General features: G+C 36.6%; 1 protein-coding gene across 1 annotated transcript in view; it reads left to right on the top strand.

Moving 5' to 3' along the window:
- LOC145985596 (dual E2 ubiquitin-conjugating enzyme/E3 ubiquitin-protein ligase BIRC6-like) overlaps positions 1 to 21,199 on the top strand; it is a 241,336-nt gene extending 220,137 nt beyond the window's left edge. Inside the window, exons 56-62 of the mRNA XM_083119666.1 lie at positions 3,497 to 3,620; positions 3,908 to 4,049; positions 6,780 to 6,997; positions 7,727 to 7,966; positions 13,786 to 13,974; positions 15,022 to 15,156; positions 20,466 to 21,199. Coding sequence (XP_082975792.1) covers positions 3,497 to 3,620; positions 3,908 to 4,049; positions 6,780 to 6,997; positions 7,727 to 7,966; positions 13,786 to 13,974; positions 15,022 to 15,156; positions 20,466 to 20,741 — 1,324 coding nt within the window. The 3' untranslated portion in view covers positions 20,742 to 21,199. The remainder of the gene's footprint in view (positions 1 to 3,496; positions 3,621 to 3,907; positions 4,050 to 6,779; positions 6,998 to 7,726; positions 7,967 to 13,785; positions 13,975 to 15,021; positions 15,157 to 20,465) is intronic.
- The last annotated feature ends 645 nt before the right edge of the window (positions 21,200 to 21,844 follow it).

The raw sequence follows: 21,844 nt of genomic DNA, 5'->3' as shown, positions 1-21,844 counted from the left end.
ATTTACGCGTGTATAATGCGCACTTTTTTCCAAAATTTTTGCCCTTCAAAACTGTGGTGCGTATTATGCACGGAATAATTCGGACAGCCAAAATGAAATCACGCATTTTTTTTCACTATGTCACTGCGTATAACATGTATATATCTACAGATTGCATTTCTTTAGCAATAACAATTTTAAAAAATAACTTTTTAATGCGAAATGGCCGTTTTCCATGAGTTGTCACTTAGTAATGGAAAATTTTGCGACATCGAGAAAAGCAGCACCCGTTCTGGCGGCATTCAAGCACGCGCCTACCGTCACACGGGAGACGTATCAAGCGGTATTTTTCGCGGGAGAAATAACTTCCACAAAAATTGTTTTCGCCTTAGACATGGTCATGAACAGAGATCGGGCGAAAAATACGTTTTTTGCACTCATTCCCTTCAGAAGCACTCTACCGCTCGCAAATGGGTCTGATCTAAAAATAAACACCAGACCACGCTTCAGTTATATCCAATAGCACTTGACCTCTTCCCTCCCCTCCCCCAAGCGTACCAATGTTACCCGCAGCCGACGGCTGCTACCCAACATGCCAGGCTTGTTTTGCCATTGTGATTTCGTTTGCTCTTGGATACATGAGAAGAGATCGAATATGCTTGGATGTTATTTTAAATCGACTTTGTAGCGTACAACTTCCGGTAATAGCTTTCATTCAAAACGTATTCTTTGTTCCCTGTAACACTTCATAAAGAAGTGAAACTGTTATAGATAATCAAAGCCATATAGGCCAACTAAAGATCGTCAACACTCTTAATGCATTTTCATCCAGGTTTCCGCAAAAGTTCACTTCGATCTTACTTGCATCATAACTCTCGTTTACCACTTTCTACATTTTCATGACTGTGCCGATGTCCTAATATTTGCCAAAAGTGTTCCGTTGGCAGAGTGACTTCTCCCTCTTTTCTTCTCAGCAAACGTTTAAGGGGGGGCAATGCCGATTGTCTTCTTGCTCGTGTGTGCACACAGGCTGATTACAGGCAAGGGTGGAAGTGGACCGCTCTTTCTTTCCTTTGACTTCTAAAATGGTCAGCCAGTTCTGGATGCATTCTTGAAAACGAACAAAAACCATAGCACAAGTATAAAAAAAAAATATGAAAAAAATGCCCCCCTACCAAGATTTCTCCGCCACTGGTCTGCACGGTAATGTAATAATTGCAGAATTCAGGTTCTATTTTTTTCTTTTTTTAATGCTATTGTATTGAAATATTGCCCGTATTATTGTCTGTTGCAAGGTAAAATGTAAAGAAAGGGTTTATTCTTTCTTCTTCACACAGCTGATAAAAGTTCAGCCTTCGACAGCTGCGTTATCTTTGAAATACGGAGGATTTTCCCTGACCACCTGTTGTTCGAACTTCCAGCCGGTCGCATTGTTTTTACCCTGCAACTGGCGCCAGTGTTTTGTCTAGCGTCTGCGAAGTTGTCGCTTGTGGATAACAGCAATGACTCATCCAGCGCGAAGGCAAGTCATTGTTTTGTATCTCGCAAAGCTGTTTTGATTTGACGATAACGAAGTTCGATCTTCAGAAAGAAAAAGAAGAGTTAAAACAACTTCATGTTCTGCACCTTTATCTTCAGAACCTCAATGTGCAAGCTGCGAACGATTTTTTAAAAAATGCTCAATGTATAAGCCGACACCGATTATCGTCGATTAACGTGAGAGTAAATAAAGATCTCCCATTTTGATATCTGAAAATGCGCAGGTTTCATAAAGCTTGTTTTGAGTTCATTTTATGCTTTTGGGCTAATCGGGACTAAATATACAGTTTCACTTTAGTGAAATCTAATTCCAAACCAAAATGATTATCAAGTGCGACACTGTTCAATGTGTCTTAGAATACGCATTGGGTGCAAATAGATCGCAAGTTGCCCGTTTCCTTTTTCAGGCTGGCTTACAATGCAAGTCGAGGAAGATGAAGGACTGCTCCCTGGAATGGGGGAGGGGGTGAATTAGAAGTTGGTCGAAGGAAGGAAAATGACATTTTTACGACGTGTTTTACACAGCCGAACCAAAACGAAATTTACAGCCCCTTTTTTTGTGCCTAGAAAGGTGAGATTTTCCGAGAGATCTTATCTTACCAGTTCATCTTGTAACAGACAATGCTCTAGTAGACCCGTATTAAATCCAACATTCATTCTGCCCGATTATCTCCTAATAATCGTTTTTGGTGCAAATTCCAATAACAACCCCTTCAAAATAACTACCTTTTTCCTGGGAACTATGAAAAGTCGTTGTATCGAGAGTTGACTGTAACAAATATGAAGGTAAAATAATTACGTCAACACTTACCAAATAGAAATAATTACTGTATATTTACTGCGCTATTGCGGCTTGACTCACGTAAATAAATAAATAAATAACGTTTACACTTAATTTCGTCATTCACTCCCAGTTACTAATACAAGCAGTCTGAAATGTCCTCACTTCCATCCATCTTGTTCGATATTCCCGTTACCTTAAAACTTTTGATCATCATTTCAAGGGAGATGGAGTTCCATGCCTCACGAACCCATTCACAAACAATCGGCAGCGACGCACGTTTCACCCTCCCGCTTGATGCGAGTTCATGCTGCCTTGATGTCATCCATCTATTGTAAGCATCACGCACTGCGACCTTGAACGGGTGGTTGATAACTTTGCTCCCTCCTCTCCTATGAAAAGACCAACATCTGGAAGTTCAAGGTCGCGTGGTGAATGCATCAGCTACGAAAGCAAGGAAAAGATCGTTTTTATGATCTACTGATTAATTTTAAATGAAATACGTAAATGTTAGTCCGACGCTAAGAAAGCCATTTCTGGAACCTGAATTGTACTGCGCATTATATACGAGATATATTTTTTTGTTGCTTTTCCCCATCAAAAACGAGGGTGCGTATTATACACGCACGCGCATTATACACGCGTAAATACGGTATTCTGATGCCCAATATTTAACCGATTCCCTTATATACTTATTAAACAAACAAATGCTGTAAAAATTCCATTTGAAACAGAAATATAGTTTCCTGTATGAGGAGTACAGGTGTGAGGTTTGAAATAATTACTACAAAAAGTTATGGTATCAAAACCACATACATGTGTTAGGCATTTTCTTTCAGGAGAACAATAAAATCCTGCACTGTAATAACCTTGCCAAAAACTATGTCAATATTCATGATGGATGCGGTAAACGCATTTTAGAATTACTTATGTGAAATTTAGAAATTTCACACTTCCGCATTGTCAATATGTCCTCTATGATAAAAAAAAATAAAGTAATAAATTTTACACATTCTGATAAATGATTCCAATGTTCCATTTTCAACCTGTATTATTCGTACATTGGAAATCATATTATTGACATCCATACTGCTACTATTATTTTTTTTTATTGGGTATGCATGTGTGTTTCAATTTTTTAGAAATTCTACACTTCATTAATACAATAGCTTACGTAAACTTTTTGCTGTTTTCCAGAACAAACCGGAATAAGGGCAATGGAAAAACACGCTCTTCAACAAAGTATCAAGATGAAGTAGAACAAGATGAGGGATTAGCGCTACTTATACCTGATATTCAGGAAACTGCATCTCTGGTACAGGTGTGTAGTCTTATGATGTTATTGCTCCTATACAACATTAGATATAACTCTGTTGGCTTCCTGTCACCATTTCACATAGAGCTTGTTGCCGATGCACTGAATTTGCTGTTTGCAGTGGGAAGGCAACATAATTACACCTATCTCTTACCCTAGAATTACTGTTGTTGTAATGGTTGAAAAGAGAAGGAATAATTGGTTTCCTAATTTTCACAAACTTCATATTCTTTTTTTTTTTTTTTTTTAAAGATATCAATGTTGAAAGATGAAAATAACAATTTCCATTACAGATTGCAACAGACCGTCTTGTTCTAGAAGATGAGGTTGATTCCAGCTCAGGAAAAGATATGGTTAGTGGTTCTAGTATGGAGCGTCCTTTGCAGAGGTCTATGGAGGAACGATATTTGGAAGTGATGAAGAAGTTGCAATTTGGTAAGAAGCATTAGTCAGTTAATATTTCATCATAAGTTATAACTAGGGCTTGGGACTTTGTCCTATAAAACTATAAAATATGTATGTAATTATGGCATAAAAATTGAAAAATATGCCATGAAAAATTAAAAATATGTTTAAAAAATGAAGAAATATTCCCAGTAAAGCCAAAAATATGCACAAGAGTACTTTCGAATTTCTCATTATATGAAATGTCTTTATCTTCCAGGGAAGATCAACTGGGGGGAGGTTTTTAAATTAAGTCCGAATCCTTTTAACCAGAGAATGTAGTGGGAAAATACTGAAAATATTGTGAGGTTCACTGCAATTATCCTAAGTTCCATTTATTATTATGTGTGGAACCTAAAGCATAAATGGCAGCTAGCTACAGCTCTGCTAAATCTGGGCAATCAATACACAAACAAATTTTTTAGACAGATTTTGATGTTTTGCAGTGTCTAAATTTCTGCAATACTGAAGATCTCTTCGAATATCCTACCCCGTTTCACACAACTTGCAAAACAGAATCTTGTCATTTGTGAAGAACACATCACTCCTAAATTCTTTAACATAGTTCTTCAGTCCCACCACAATAGATTCCTTTACAGGAGGCATTCTATTCATTCGTATTGCTACACATTGATAAGTGCCTGGCTCAAAAGACAAGTGATCTTGAAATTCCTGTACTTGATTGCCGATAGAGTAGGGGCTGTAATGTACTGATTGTTATTTTTACTTTTAACTGATTATTGTGAGAAGCAAAAAGAAGATATAGAAATTAGAACAATTGAAACTTGTTTACTTCCCATGCCCACACAACAATGAGACAGAACATTTTTTCTCAATAATGTTTGCACAGCTATCAATTATCAGTGGGATATAAAAAAAATGAAATGGGCGAGAAGGGGTATTATTGTTCTGTAAACTGCATCTGTTTTTAATTTCTTCATCCGTGATTTCCTGCCATCGATATTATAAACTATCTGTTGCACTAACGGTACAAAGAATAAATTATAAAATAACCAATTATATGCAGTAATTTACGAAATTATATAGAAATATGTTGTAAAAATGCAGAAATTGGTAACATATGTCAAAATATGCCTTATCAAGTTCACCTATTTCAGCTGATTTTCATCAGATACGTAAAGATCTCATCCCGGTATTTGATCCAATACCAAATGAAAATTATGTTATAACAAAGTCCCGGGTCCTAGTTATAACATACTGAAGACTGAGATAAGCCAAATTGGTTTATTTTATTCAATTTACTCTGAAAGCTGTTACAATGTAATATTTATGCTGGCCTTGCAGTTAATTTCAATTGCCAGTGAAGGGTCACTGGACAGTGATTCGGATCTTACTTTAACTATCCAGCAACTACGTGAACATAAAGTGGACTTAACACAAACAATATTTGTGCTAATGTTAAAATCTAAGAGTTATTGCTGAAAATGGAACAGTAAGGCTAAGGCATTTCCATACATATGTTTATGAGCTTCCAGTCAGTTTGAAATCTGACCTTTGAAACAATGAATAAATTAATTCTGATTGAATTTCCTGATGTTCTGCAAGTTAATTTTGTTTAGACTTTCAATAGGGTGGCAGAAAAGTTGATCATGCTCATTTCAATTATATAACTTAGTAATGAAGCAAATAGTGTAACAAAACTTGCAGATTTTGACTTGCCAGAGTCAGTAATTAGCTGATTATTACACCATAATTAATAATTAGGGAACTTCATTTTTCTTTCTTTTTTTTCCAAAATTTGTGTTATTTTCCACAAAATTCATATTTTTATTTTAGCCCACTTTCCTACCAAACATACATAACATTATACCTTCCTTGTATTTTTTTAGAAGCCCCGGTGGTCTAGTCAGTAGGGCATGATTGCCACGTGGGAGACCTGGTGTTCAATTCCCTGGGTGTGTGATCTAAGGTTGGAATTTTTCCAGCCTTGTCCCCACATAAAGGGGCTCTGGGGCTCACCCAGCCTCCATTCAATGTTTACCTTGGTGGTTAAGGTGGGTGTATCATGGTGCTGATCACATCACCTCCAAAGTAACTGAGATCAAGAATGTGTGGGGCCCTACCCCCACATCCCCTAAATGTGCCTTCTTGGCACGGTGCTATATCCACGGGGAGCTTTAGCTTTGTTACCTTATCCTTGTGCTTTTAAACAAGTATTTTAATTTGTAGGTCACATGGCCTACACCTCCTGTTCATGACAGTATTGTCCGTATGTAAAAAAAGTAAAGTGCTCCCCTGTGCTTAGCACCATGCCATGAAGGCGTATAAGGGGTGTGGGGGGACGTGAGTGGGGGTGATGTGATCATCATCATGCCTCGGACTGCCTTTACCCCTTAGGTTGGGTCTGTGGGTATTTGTGTGTGGGCATGTATGCCCAATGCTTGATCGGTCATACATTAATGTGGTATGTTTTAATTTTTAAGCCTGAAGCACAAGATTGTTGGTGCCCGACCCTGTGGCCGAGTGGTTAGCACATCGCGCTGCGACGCCAAGGGTCCCGGGTTCGAATCCCGGTCGGGCTTGGTTGTTTGTGAATGTCCATTCATCAATTTCATCACTCATCCCCATCTTCGCAAATTAGCCAAGAGGCACAAAACGCGAAGTAAAATAAACTAAATCAATCAATCAACAAGATTGTTGGAATTTTGCAGAAGTTGTCATTTTCTGCACATTCACAATTCGTTTCTTTCAACTTTTCAGATACCTATGAAATGATAACAGAGAGTGAAGAGGGAGGTTTTAGGTTTGTTGTTTCCTATCACTTCGAATCCAACATGCGGGATGCAGGAGACAGAAGCCATCCATCACGAGTCAAGAGACTGGCCCAGGAGGCTGTTACTCTATCAACCTCTCTTCCTTTGTCATATAGTAGTTCAGTGTTTGTGAGATGTGATACAGATCGTTTGGATATCATGAAGGTAAGTGGTAACTGAAAACTTCATAATCATACAACAAGCAAAAGACAGTTAGTACAACTTGGACAAAAGCTCTCACAGAAGCAGAATTTTACAAATTACAAACAATTTGTCATTACATTAATAAAATATTTGTGAAAAATGTGTTGGTGTGCACTTTGACACCTGCATATGTAATTGCATTTCTCAAAGTTCACATGTATGTTGATGAGCAAACATATTCTGTACTAATTGATGGTAATGGTTAAATTCATTTGAAGCCACCAATCTGATAATTTAATCAAAGTTTCTGTTTACATAATTAGTCATTTTAACGTTGCTGCTGAAAATTTATTTGCAAAAATTTGTCTTAGTACCCTGCTGGCCGTGATGTTAGAAGAGAAGAATTGATAATTTATGTTCTTTATGATGTGCTTGCTATTTTTTACCCATTGTTCATGGGTATTGGTAAACCTCACATTGGTCTACCTGTACTAGAACTACTTTTACTATATCATTGTGTAAAGTTGTCCCAGCCTCTAATTAAATGGGGTACATGATAGAGGTGGGGGAAAAGGTGACTGGAGCATTGTGCTCATCATATCACCTCCACAAATCCCTCTCCCCCCAATATACCTTTACAGCATGTTGCAATTTGCAGGGAATAAATATTTATATATATATATATATATATATATATATACACACATATATACTGCCTTTGGATAGCTAACACATTTTGTCTTCTTTCAGGTGCTAATTACTGGTCCAGCCGAAACTCCATATGCTAATGGCTGTTTTGAGTTCGATGTTTATTTTCCTCCAGATTATCCTAATTCACCAATGTTAATAAACCTAGAGACCACAGGCCATCATACTGTTCGCTTCAATCCAAACTTATACAATGATGGAAAGGTGTGCTTAAGTGTTTTGAACACATGGCATGGTCGCCCTGAAGAGAAGTGGAATGCTCAAACATCTAGTTTTCTTCAGGTAATGGCTTTAAAATACTCATATGTTAATTAAGTTCTGGTAAATCTGAAGTGGCTGCTAGAATGTAATTATCATGCAAAATGTGGATGTTAAATTTCTTTTAATATGCATGCCTTGTCTTATGTGACAATATTTTTGGAAGAATGGAAGTGCAGTGGAACCTCGATTTTACGTTTTTCGGGGGACCAAGCTGTAAAAACTTAAAATGCAGGAAAATGTAAAATAGAGGAAATATTTTGCTATGTAGAGACCATGAAGATTGAGTGTATAATGTGGGATAATGTAAAATCCACGAAGGTAAATTCGGGAATCCACTGTATTTTATCACTGGAATCTGCAGTTAGATAGCCTCTTTGACATTGTTTGTGTACATATATGCATCCATGTTTTCCATAACTATTCTACATTTTGATTTTATAATTCTGATATGTGAACGAAAAGTATGTAAGCTAAATTAATTCATAAATATGCAGGTTTGTTTTGTAAGGAAAACTCATCAGAATTATCCGATGAGATTCAATGAAGTAAATACAGTCTGCTACGTGCCACCACTCGTAACTCCAGAGTATTGAGATCCGAATTGGCAACACACCGCTCGTTGCTCCGGAAGCACAAGTTCTCACCCAGGGTTTGGGATTAAGACGATCCACCCTTCCTCCAGGAAGGAAACCACCAAATTGCGACACGTGACAGTAAATAGAATTCCAAATACTTTATAATTAAAATGTCCAAAATCTTTAATCACGAATCGCGCGCGTACATACTGATTCGCACAAGTTAAAAGTTATAATTTGTTGGGTCATGCACGCTCGCAGGCAGTGATAAGCAATTTATTTAACACGAGAGTCCGCGCACCGCCTTCACAGTTAATAGCAAGACCTCAACTGCTACCTCAAGCGCAAGGCACAGCATAACAGATTGTTCTAACTTACAATACAAACTGATAACATTAAATAACACAAGAAAAACTGATAATTTATATAACACATCAATGTTAATTAGCGATAGTAAGCTAAAGTTCAGGTTGGCAACAATTAAAAATGCCAACATGGGAAGTTTTTACATCGCCAAGAACACGAAGCGTGGTTCCCCCACTCCTAACATAAACAGCCGATAGGAAAACGATATTTTATTGAAAACGAGGGAGAAATACTTTGCTATAATATTACAATATTAAACTATATAGAAATAACTAAACTGATTTTATCAAATAAATCATATTTTCCCTTGCACATAAAATATGATTAAATAAAGATTTAGTTTATAACGAAGACAAATTACTTCAATCTTGTACATTGTTGAACAAAAATCGATATTAAGAAGAAATGTATTTAACTTGTGCTTAAGCAACAAAATTTGCATGAAAGATAGTAATAATCCTAGCCATTTTGGATTTGAAAAACAATAATATATATACGTAAATATATATATGAATTATGAAAACAATTAAGTATAAATAAATAAAATAAATGCCAATATACAACTGAAATCTGCCTAACATGGCGGTCGTTACAATTCAAACCCCGATTTTACGTTTTTCAGGGGCCCGTAAATAAAAAACGTTAAATGTGGGAAAAGAGCGGGGAAAGCATAAGGGACGGTTGAGACTCAAGTGTCAGTAAGAAATGACTACACAATCGACTTTTTAGGAGGTATATTGTATCAAAAATTATTTAACAACAGGAAAGAAGTATGATAATGAATTTCTAAGGACAAAAGCAAGACATGCTGTGAAAGTGAATGACGGATTAACAGGACCCACTTTCGAGGGTAGGGACGGTGGATGACTGCTTTTAACTGCTGCCTATTAGGTTCAGTTTATGCATCTGATCCTGTGAGATCTTTGTTTACTCTGTAAACTGGTAATTAGTTGCTATTTTTAGCACTCCAGGATAATTGGAGGGGGGGGATTATCATTTATAACTGAATGCCAAGCATCTTTATATATTGTAATCAGTGTCCTGAAGACGTGCAGAATGGTTCAGATTCCACTTTGAGCTGCATATGTATCCAGTCCCGATCAGCCCAACAGCATGAAGTATACAAAAGCTCTGTCAAACTTACGCATTTTAAGACGTCGCAATAAATTATCAGTGACGCATGCAGGGTTTTTGAAAGGGGGAATGGGGTTACGTACACTTTTTATAGTAGTCAGCCCTCACTTTGCCATCTTTTCCTGCCTGTGACTTTTTTTGTTTTTTTAGAAATACTGGCCAAAGGGAGGGGGCTTATGACCCCCATCACCCACCCTTTGGTCATGCCACTGATTGTTATTTACATGTTAATTGATGATTCATTATTGGATTTAGAAGTCTTGCGGAGAGCAAACACCCCTTCCACCAATAGTTTCCCTGTAAATAACGTGTTTCCTTATTTTTTTATTATTATTATTATTTTTTTTTTGTCTTGTCTTCCCGTCAACATTTAATATTGCGTGATTTATTTTCAGCACGTGAATGGTCCCGAAGAAAAGCGGCGATTATATAATTCTTAGCATCATGTGCATTTCCTGCCTGGACTGCTCAGTGTTTTCAAGGTGTTTATCAGAAGGCAGAACAAAAAAAAATAGCTTTTATTTTTGTAACTCGTGTGCGCTCACAGGCTCTTCCTTTGGCATCTAAAAAAAAACCGAACAGTTATGAATACCTTCTTTAAAACGAACAAAAACCGCATGATAAGTAAAAGAAAAGTGAACCCCTTCCTTCTCCTACAACAGGTCATTATTTGCCACTGGTGTGCATGGTAATGTGATAATTGCAGAATTCAGGTCCCTCTTTCTTGTTTGAATGCAGCTGTCTGGATAGGAAATATTGCCCGTATTATTGTCTGTTGCATGGTAAAAGGTAATTCAAGGATCATTTTTTTTTCATACTGCTGATAAAAGTTCGGTCTTTGACAACTGCGTTATCTTTAAAATGCCGATGATTTCCCTTCTGCCACCTGCTGCTCTAACTTCCAGCCGGAATCTCACAAAGCGCTTTTCTTCAGAACCATTAGCGTGCTGCTGTTAAAAAAAAAAAACAGCAATGCTCAATGTAGGAATACGAGAGGAAAAGTTTTGGCGGAGCGATTGTTTGACCTCCAGAATACTCCTGAAATCTACAATAAATTGTTGATTAATCTGAAAATACGCAAGTTTCGTAAAGCTTGTTTTTAGTTCATTTTATGCTGTTGAGCTAAACGGGACTAAATATACAGTTTAAAGTGGGATCCAAACCAGAGTGATTATCGAGTGTGGCACTGTTTAATGTGTCCTAGGATACACATTCGGTGCAAACAGATCGCAAGTTGTGTGTTTACTTTTTCAGAGTGGATTACAATGCAATTTGAGGAAGAGTGTGAACTGATCCCTGCAAAGGGGGAGGGGGTGGGGGGCAAATATGAAGTTAACTGAAGCAAAGAATACGTGACTTTTTTTTACAATGTTTTAGACAGCCGAACCAGAACGAAATTTACAGCCCCAATTTTTTTATTTTGTTTTGTGCCAGGGAAAGGTTGTGTTCTCTCCCAAGAGAATCTTCTCTTACCAGTTAATCCTGTAACGGACAATGTTCTAGTGAACGCACATAAAATCCAATATTCATTCTGTCCGATTATCTCTTGCTCGCGCCAGTGTGACTACTGTCAAGATTCTTCAGAGTTTCACTTCTTGCAATAAACGAGATTGTTTTCCTTTTCGTAGGTCTCCGTGCAAATGGGTTTCTTATGAACTAAAATTGTAAGAATTTCGTGGAAGAGCAACGACTTTGCACAATTAAAAGAAAATACCGTTTTTTATAAGACTTTTTGCCACGACATGCATCCCGTGCATAACCGTTTGTATAACTAGGCAGGATAAATTTTGTTAACCGTCTCCTTGGAATCTTTGTGTCCGCGTTAAGCTCAGTGTTCTCATTTTGTGTAACATTTTTTACACTTTCTTTAAAACGTACAATATTATTATATAGTACATATAAAGCTTATTTTCTGAGCTACCACCAAGTATAAAACATCCTTTTTGGGGGTAATTTATACTCTACTTTATTTACACCTGAAAACAGGCGCCATCTTGAAAAGTTTGGATAACTCGAAGTCGTTTAATACGAAGTTGACATTTTTTGGTCCCTTGAACTTCGTATTAACGAGGTTTTCCTGTATATATTGCTGACACTGTATATATCGCCAAATATCGTGAATATATTTTGCCGACATGAAATATATCGCCAAAATATTGTGACGATATATTGCAGACACGATATATATTGCTAAAATATCATGATGATATATCGCCAAAATATTGTAACGATATATCATCTAGTTGATATCGCCTGGACGATATTTTTCAATATCGCGATATATCGTCCCCAATACTACTAGTGATGATACCATACGGGGCAAGAGAAAGCACATGCTCTTCCTTTTTTTTGTGTGTGCCAATTTGAAGGTGATGTGATCAGCACCATGCTTGGGCAGTCCCCTTGCTCTTTTGCTCCAAATACGCATTTTAATGACATTTAGAAGTGCACTAAATTTGGCTGCTCTCAGAAAATATTGCCGCACCCCTTATTTATTCACTAATTTTTCCTGGCCCCATCACTTTACAATATACGAGTTACGCAATATGCATAGAGAAAACATTCTCTGCCTCACATAGAAGAATCATTTATCCCAACCTCACCCCCCTCCCCCCACACAATTGATTTGACAAGAATATTTTTCCGTCAGTGAGTAAAATTTTGCCGTTTCTGGCTATAGAATGAAATTATCACTTTAGCTTGTGCGTTTTCAGCTTCATTCTGATAACCAAATGATATTGCGTTTGTGAAAAAACTTCAGATTAAAAATAATCGGAACTAAATCTAAACAAATTTCCATTGAAGAAAAAGTGCAGTTGTTTTCCGGAAAGGCAAATCCTTAATTTTTTCCATTTTCAACGTTGCAAAGAAGAAGAAAGGAAAAGTTTTTACAAACAAGTCCCCCCTCTCTTTTCATTCACGTCAAAAATAGGAAGGATTCAGTAAATGTGTGGCAAAGAAGCGAATGGTGATCGAGTCTCATTGTCAATTTTCCACTTGTGTTTTTGTGGAGGGGAAGGGCGAGCAAAGACACTTCAGTCTCACACATTGTGTCCAGCATTTAGAGAGAATCTGTTTGGCAACAGTGCACTTGTTGTCTGAACCTGCAGCACAAGGATCGGCCCATTTGATTTTCACGGGGAATGCAAGAAGTGTAATTTTCCCTTCCTGTCCCTCAAGGGAGGTATGACAAATGCAAGTTGTACCCTGCCTGCTCCCCCCCCCCCCCTCTGCCTTGCACTGACCATGCCTCTTCCCTCCACCCTCTCGCCTGAAAGCCTAACATCTGGAAGTTCAAGGTCGCGTGGTGAATGAAACAGCTGCAAAAGCAAGAAATATGAGGGAGAAGTCACAGTCAACAGAACAGGTTTCTGACAAATTTTAAGGCATCGTCATGGCTCGGAAAACGTATGAAGCAGGAAACGGGAGTTAGAGGGAACGTAAAATCAAGGTAAACGTCCTATTATTTAACATGGCCTTTTGATGGGGCCTGACTGGATGAGCGTATTAAGTGGGAAAACTTTTTATTGCGGGAACGTAAAATCGGGGTTTCGCTGTATTATATAATTCAATATCTTGCAAATGTTTATTTTAAATTGTAAGAGTACACTATTGTTTGCAGAGATTGGCAATTTATATCATGTGCTTATTCCTTATCAGATTAACAAGAGGTAATGTGTTTGGTTGTTTCCTCAAGTTTGTTTTATAAATTTCATCAATTTGTCATGCAGCCTCATTGTCACATTGTTCTGCTCTTCTCTCCAGGTACTTGTTTCAATTCAGTCCCTTATTCTTGTTCCTGAGCCATACTTCAATGAACCTGGATATGAAAGGTCAAGGGGCACACCTTCAGGTACACAAAGTTCCTGCGAGTATAACTCCAACATCTGCCAGGCCACTGTGAAATGGGCAATGTTGGAACAGATACGGAATCCATGCCCATGCTTTCGGGAGGTAAGCATAAATTATCACGTGGATATGAATTCTTTAAATTCCTTTTAGTTATATTCCTCTATAGCTTAGTCACAGTCATAGATGCTGACTTTGGGAATGTGTTTTGCCCATTCATTTATTTTATTAGTTCATCACTCATCATTGTAGCTTTTTATCCTAGAAAGGTAGAGAAGTGACTTAAAAAATAAAATAGAAATCTTCTCAGGGAAAGTGACTGCCTAGCATATTATATTAATAATTGCGTGAAATTGCAAGTGTATTCTGTGTTTAAATGACTGACACCTACTTTGGAAATTAGAAATGTGGTGATACCAATTACCGATGACTGGATATTGTCTGAAATTAGCACGTCAGAACCAGCATCAAAATAAGTAGAGAGTCCAATATTGAAACTGATACCGATGTCACCTTCATCTGCAGACCACTGGCTGCTTAATGTTTCCAACCAAGATTATATGTAGAGACCAGATTTTAAAGGGAATTATTTTATTTATTTTTCAACACAAATCATGGAATAAATAACAACTAGGGCTGAGCACATCGGCATCGGCTGATATCAGAGGTATCGGTATTGGAAAGTATCGGTTGGAATTTATTTACCGATACCTGCCGATACTTTTCCGACATTTTGATCATTCATGAGCCCTGCAAAGTGCCATGCAACATTTACGCGAGGTCTAATTATCCTGGATATTATGCAAAATTCAAAGTTTGCTTCTATTTTTCACCAGTTTTACATAAAAAAACTGAATTTTGTGATAACAAGTAATTTCATATTCAGATGTAATTCTGGAATATTTTAAAGCAAAGATCTTGGTAAATTGATGCACATAATTAGGCTGGAATACTTACACACTAATATTAATCAACATTTTGAACAACTTTTAACTACTACAATTTTCAACCATCGGTATCGGTTGGAATCAGTTAAAGTATCAGTATTGGTTGAATGAAATCCAAGTTAAGGTTGTGCTACTTTTGAACTGCACTTTACCATACACTAATAAGTTCTGCTTTGTGATCCAGTGCTGTGATTTGTACTTCCAGATAATTCAGAAGCATTTTTGGATGAAGAGGCAAGAAATCATAAACCAGATCGAAAGTTGGATAACAGAAATGGAATCCCAGAGTAGTGACAAGCGCACTGGACGTGCCATATCACTCAATACCATGTGGCTAAAGGTAATTTCTTTAAGAAGATAAGGACTGTACAAATATAAAATTTAGTGAATACCAATTTAAGAGATACTACAGTGGAACCCCGATTTTACATTTTTCAGGGGACAAGGTTAAAAAGATTAAAAGGAAAGAGTAAAATCAGAGATCCACTGTATTTTGTAGTCCAAGGATGGTGGATTACGCAAAGTAGAGTACTCCATGGGACCACTTTCGCTCGCTCGCTCGTGTTCAAGTCTCCCACGCTTAAGCATTTACAATGGAAAATCATTACAATAATCATATAGATTCATATATGTAAAATATCCTTGCGGCCAGTTTCAGCCCACAATCATTTTTCATTTTCATATATCACTGGATTGGTAAGATAGAATAAAATACATTTTGACATGGAGATAATGACTATGTTTACTTAAGTTTCAATTTCGCTGCATCTTTCACCTCATGATTCATATTTGAGGGCCCATTACCACAGACAAATTATGGTTATATTTGTACTACTGCGCTTTGAGCTCATTTTGCATGTTCCAAGTGTTTTTCACTCGAGCGAAAAAGCTCTCTAGCAAGATGCTCTCTCTGCAGCACTTTAAAGGCTATAACTGACTTTCATAATTCTGGTAATTCATTATTGTCCATGTGCTTGTGTATGTGTGGATATAAAAGAAAATTATATTTATACAATTTTAAAAATAAAACCCTACACAATACACTTTTCCATGAAGGCACCTAGTGACTATGGAGGTGATATGATCAATTACCCATGGTGGAAATACAAAAAGCTGGATGCACATGCATAGCCCTCAGGTGCTAGTCACAGTTCTGGTGTCACCTGAGTGACCAAAAGCCAGAAGAGAGATGGATCTATTTTAGAAGGTGACAAGTGCAGTTTCCGGTTCTTCTTTTCTGTATTCCACTGAATTAGAGACTTACATGTTTTCTGCTTTTTTAAGAGCATGCAAATATATGGGAACATGCATAACGGTGATCTTTATTTATGGCTGTAGTAATCGTACCAGAAAACAAAAAAAATGTCAAATGCAGCTTATTTTTCTGTGCATTTTAGGTCTAGAACACATGCAAAAGTAAGTAACAACAATCCAGCACCCTCTTGGCAAGGAACCTTCCTTCTATCAAACTAGTAATTATTTATAGATGGGTAATCCTGGGAAGATAGTGAAATACACAGAAACTGTAGGTTTGATTTTTTCTGAATCTGGTACATCAGGTTGCACACCAGCAAGGTTCAGTTCAATTGAAATGTTCATTGAGGTTTTTGACAAGCTACATCAAACCATCTCTTTTACCAGATAATTTCACTGAGCAAAAATTAAAAAATTGTTGCTTTCGTTTGTATTGTGCACGTAGCTTACCAAGACTGAATAATGGCTGTATGAAGTTGGTGACACTAATGGGCTTCAGGCCTCCCCGCTAGTGTGGTGGTAGCGTTGTCACCTTGTAATCAAGGGGCCCCAGGGTTGATACCTGGTGGAGGCACAGGGTTCCGGATCCCACTTTAAACTGTGGGCCCAGTTCCGATTAGCCTTACTGTGCATAAAGTGGACTTAAAACACCAACTCAATCAAACTATTGGGCTTGGGTGATTTTTCTGTTTACCTCTCTTTCTCACACACACACACACACACGAGTGTGTGCAGTGTCTGTGTGTAAATTTGAGACCAAAATAAAAATGCATCCGCAAAAATTGAACATGGCATTTGTTGCTAGAGAATTCAAAAGCTAAAAAAATGCAATAGAAAAATTAAAGTTTGTGGAAATATTCAACTAATCTTCACTCAAAAGATCAACTGTCTCAACAATCAAAGTGACTCAGCAGAAAATAGTTTTAGGGTTTTTGATCGCCCTTGTTAGTCCAGTCAAGTCATGTTACAAAGTATGTAGTCAGAAGACAAGTTGTACTGCTGAGGAAAATTTCATAGAACTGTTAAAGGAAAGAAGTCAACATTTTGAATGCAATGACTGTCTCTTCTATAAATATATTATAACAATTCCTTATTTTGTTCAAATTAATATTGCTCATTTGATTTATGTATATAATCCTACAACTTCTTATGAAACTCACTTTCACCATTTCACATGTAAAATTATTTTTCACTTTGAACTTCTTTAGTGTATTCCAAATAATTTTACGCTCCAGACAGCTGTGGTAATTCATAATATTTTTGCCCTTCGAGTTTGATAATATGTTTACAGTAAGTTGCCTAGGGTTTTATTAATTTATTAATTAATCCCTCCCTCTCTCCCTCTGTATGTGTGTATTCTTGCCCTAGAAATATCGATAACAGCAGTGTTTTGAAGCACTGACCTGAAAAGGAATTAAAATTTTGCTTTTGAAATGTAAGAAAGATGGTCAGAATTATGTCAGCTTAAAATTTGTGTTTCCATTTTTAAAAATTGGCATCGCTTTTCTGCCACTATTGGCAGAGACAAGGATGAATTATGAGTTACACTCGCAAAGGTAAATTCCCAGGGTGGACCTTGACTTATTGACTTTTTAAAATTATGGACGTGTTGGCACATTGGCTACTTGCAACCATCATTTAATATGGGAACAAAAGCCCCTCAATGAAAACAATCTCCATAACAGGGCCTTAGCAAAGAATAAAACTTCATTTTAAAACTAATCTGCTTTCTAAAACTACAGCCGAGATAAATACCGTAATTACACTGTTGTCCGTAGACTAAAATCTCCATCCACACCTTAGTTGAAAGCACACAGGGCAAATAAGACAACACACAACCCCACATACTGTCTGTGGGTCTAGGTACTACAGTCTTGTTAGTCTGCAGAATGTGGTGCAGAGATTAGTGGAATTAGTACCCTTCACAAAAGTCACCCCTTACATCCCAGACAGGGAATCAAGTCTGAATTCTTTGGTAACTAGGTTGCCAGTATACCACTCAACATGCTCGACGACCGAGATGTCTACGTAATGATTAATAAGAAAACAGAAGAATACTGCACACTAGGTTGATGGAAACCAGAAGGACTGATAATAAGCTAATTAATAAAGAATACTTTTCACAGCAAGGTGTAGACTTTAGAATATGTATACTTTCTTAAATATTCCCTCCAAATATTCTAAAAGCTCATGAAATGTTTTTGTTTCACGAAGAACACTTCACTGCTTCCTTGCCTACAGAGGAACCAGACCCCCTTCTGCAACTCTGATGGCATCATGCATTAGAAGGGAGAGTTTTCGGGACCATGTCACATCCACTTTGTTGACTTTCCACCATGATCAGTACCAGTTAGGGATGGACCAATATGATATTTTTGCTGATCATCTCCTTAATAATGTAACAGGTCACTAAAAAGAGGGTTTCCTTCAAAAAAGAAACTCTGCATTTATAAATTTACAAAACCAGGACATATGAATTGTTCCAAAATGGAAGTTTCACGTCACAGACTATCTATAGAAATATTGGATCAGACGTATATAATTTATTTATTTATTTCACCTATAACAGAGCTTTCGCTCCAATTACAATAGGCTTACATATATATATATTTTAAACAATTAAAAAATTATAATTCCAACAATACAAAAACAATAGAAGAAAAAGGAGAGCAAAACTACAATAATCATTTCATAAAGAACACCAGCACAAGTATTCTAGAGAACATAAATCCAAAAATGATATTCACTGAGGTAGAACAAGGTACATATCTATATACAGACTGAGGCATTTATAACTATACACATGTAAATACTCATATATAAACAAATATACACACATACAGGCAAATTGTATTTACAAACATACCCATATACACAGAAAACATCTATAATTATTTATTATTTATTCATGATATTCTTCGAAGAACGGACAGGAATTGCATGAATGGCATAGCGAAATCCAAGTCTCCACCGTTTCTGACTATTTCATTATGTTTAATACATAGTCTTAGAATGGGGGAATTCTGGTGTTCTGTTGAGTTGGATTTACTGTAATAAAAAGGCTGCCTGAACCGCAACATGTCCTTCTTAGCATTAAAGTTTAGTGTTTGGAGGAGACTTGGACTGTCAACCAGCCCGTTGACTAACTTATATAAAAATAATTGATGTGATACTACTCTCCTTTCGTACAGAGGTGTAACATTGAATTCTCTGAGTAGTTGTTTATATGATACCTGATCCTGAAAAGATGATCTTTTGTGTTTTTTGTAATATAAGTAACGAACAAATTTCTTCTGAATTATTTCTATCTTTCTGCTATTACATTGAGTGTAAGGTGACCAGACTACACTTGCATATTCTAATTTGGTTCGAACAAGGCAATTAAACAGGCTTGTCAGAGCTCTTTCATTATGCATGTCTTGTGAACTTCTAATTAGAAACCCTAACGTTCTGTAAGCATCATTACAAATCTGATCAATGTGTGTTCCAAAAGATAATTTATTATTTAATGTAACTCCTAAGTCATTTATCTGATTTACTCTTTGTAATGCACGATTATTCATTGTATACTGATAAATATTGGGTTTGATTTGCCTGGAAAAAGTTATTGCAAAACATTTTGTGACATTAAAGTTTAATTTATTTTCGATGCTCCATCTTCGTGCATTTTCCAAGTCTTCTTGCAACTTATGTGCATCATTTGAATCTTTCATTACTTTATACAATTTTAAGTCATCAGCAAAAAGTAAGCATTTTGAGTATTTAAAAATTGTGGGTAGATCATTGATGTATAATAGAAAGAATAATGGTCCAAGATTGGAGCCTTGTGGTACACCGGAACAGACTTTGTAAGTGTATGACTTAGCTTGATTGTATGTCACAAATTGCATTCGATTGCATAGGTAAGAGGATATTAACGTAAGAAAGTTATGAGAGAGACCAAACTTAGACAATTTACTTAACAATACATCGTGATCAAGAGTATCAAAGGCTTTGGCGAAGTCCATATATATTGCATCAACAGAATTCCTATCATCGAGGGAATCGGATATACTCTGTGTGAAATTGACCAAATTAGTTGAAGTAGACTTTCCAGGACAAAAACCATGTTGATCTATTGATATATAAGGTTTAATATGGTTGTGTATCCTGTCATATAATATATATTCAAATATTTTTGAAGGAACTGAGATTAGTGAAATGGGTCGGTAATTTGTAATTTCGCATGGGTCTCCCTTTTTTAAAACAGGACAAATTTTACTGATTTTCCAAAGATCAGGAAAAATTTGAGTTTTTAAAATAATGCTGATTATTCTGTCCCATCCATTTGTTAATGACATTGTAGTACTGTGTATTCTCGTACTTCATTAATTTCCCTCATTTGTCTCATTGCAGCGTCACTTCAGACAGTTGAAAGATGAGCTTGCTAAACTGAAGACACCTGAAGGACTAGAAGATTTGGAAGATGCAAATTTTGACCTGTCATTATCATCTTCATCTGGTGCACAGCAAAAAACTTCGAAGGACGTTTCTCCAGAATGTGGTGCTAGTCAAGGCTTTGCCTCCTATGGCAGTTCGACTGCTTCAAACCTAAAAGACGAGACTGACTGTAAGGAAGAAATCGATGCAGACTTGGAAATGGAAAAAATTGTGTCCAAAGTTTGTGAATGAGCTCACATATGTGGATGCATGCGTGTGCACGAGTGTGACTATGACTGTTCAAGTATTAAAAAAATAGTCTGTGAAGAAAAGAGCGAAGACTACAGGATCCATTGTGTCATAATCTGAAATGTGATACTTCTGCATTGTTGGACGTAAGTTTGTTTGTTGATATGTGAGAATTTATATTGTCTGATGAAGTTGCACAATTGAAAAAAGCTTTTTTTCAGTGTGTGCTGATATTGTGGTTATTTTTTACCAAAGAAACAAATTATCCAGGAACAGTGTGTATGATGATTTGTGTATGTTCGCATGGTTAATTTGTTTTGTTCTCAGGCAATATAAGCATTAGCTGTATGTTTGGTTCTTGATGATACGCTGTGAGTTACATGGATTGCATCCTGTTCACCATTTTTTTTTACAAAGTATGTAAAAAATGTACATTTCAATATGAACTGTTAACGTATTAACGTGCATCTTTCTTTTTCCACTATACCATTTCAACTTATGGGTGAAAATTTGCAGGTAACTTTTCACAATTACTTTTTTCTGCACTTTTTGTTACTACAATTATTATTTGTTACATCAGAGTCTAGAATAGACAGGCAGAAGCCATACAAGGTGTGGCTAATAAGCGCTCATCCAGTAGAAAGTTAAGATTGGATGCATAAGATTTATCTGTTATACAGATTAGGCAGATAATGTGCATAATATGCGAACCAACACCTCATGAAGAGGTACAATTTATTTGCATGCATGTTTTATGATCAGACTGATTTAATGTTTCTTTTTTCCTTTCCTATGCATTATCCTTACCCGGAGAAAAAAAATTAGTTGTTAAAAAGATTATATATATTTGTGTGATTCATTGCTTAAAGAATAAATATTTTAACTGTTTCTGTACGATGATTTAGGCACCGACCTCTTTTTTTACAATTTCCACCATACTGCACAGTAAACTCTGTATCACAAAGCAATGTGGCTGTATGAAGCGTCAGGACAGAAATATGATAACCATCCATTATAGTGAATAAGGCTATTTTTCCAAAATGGTATAAGTGATAAATATTAGATGTTTCAACACATGTAGTCAAAAAGGAACTGAAAATTTTAAA

The sequence above is a fragment of the Lepisma saccharinum genome, chromosome 3, assembly GCF_977018435.1.
Source record: "Lepisma saccharinum chromosome 3, izLepSacc3.1, whole genome shotgun sequence".
NCBI classification, from domain to species: Eukaryota; Metazoa; Arthropoda; class Insecta; order Zygentoma; family Lepismatidae; genus Lepisma; species Lepisma saccharinum.
The sequence above is the reverse complement of the archived record's forward strand: the minus strand, read 5'-3'. Positions and strand labels throughout refer to the sequence as shown.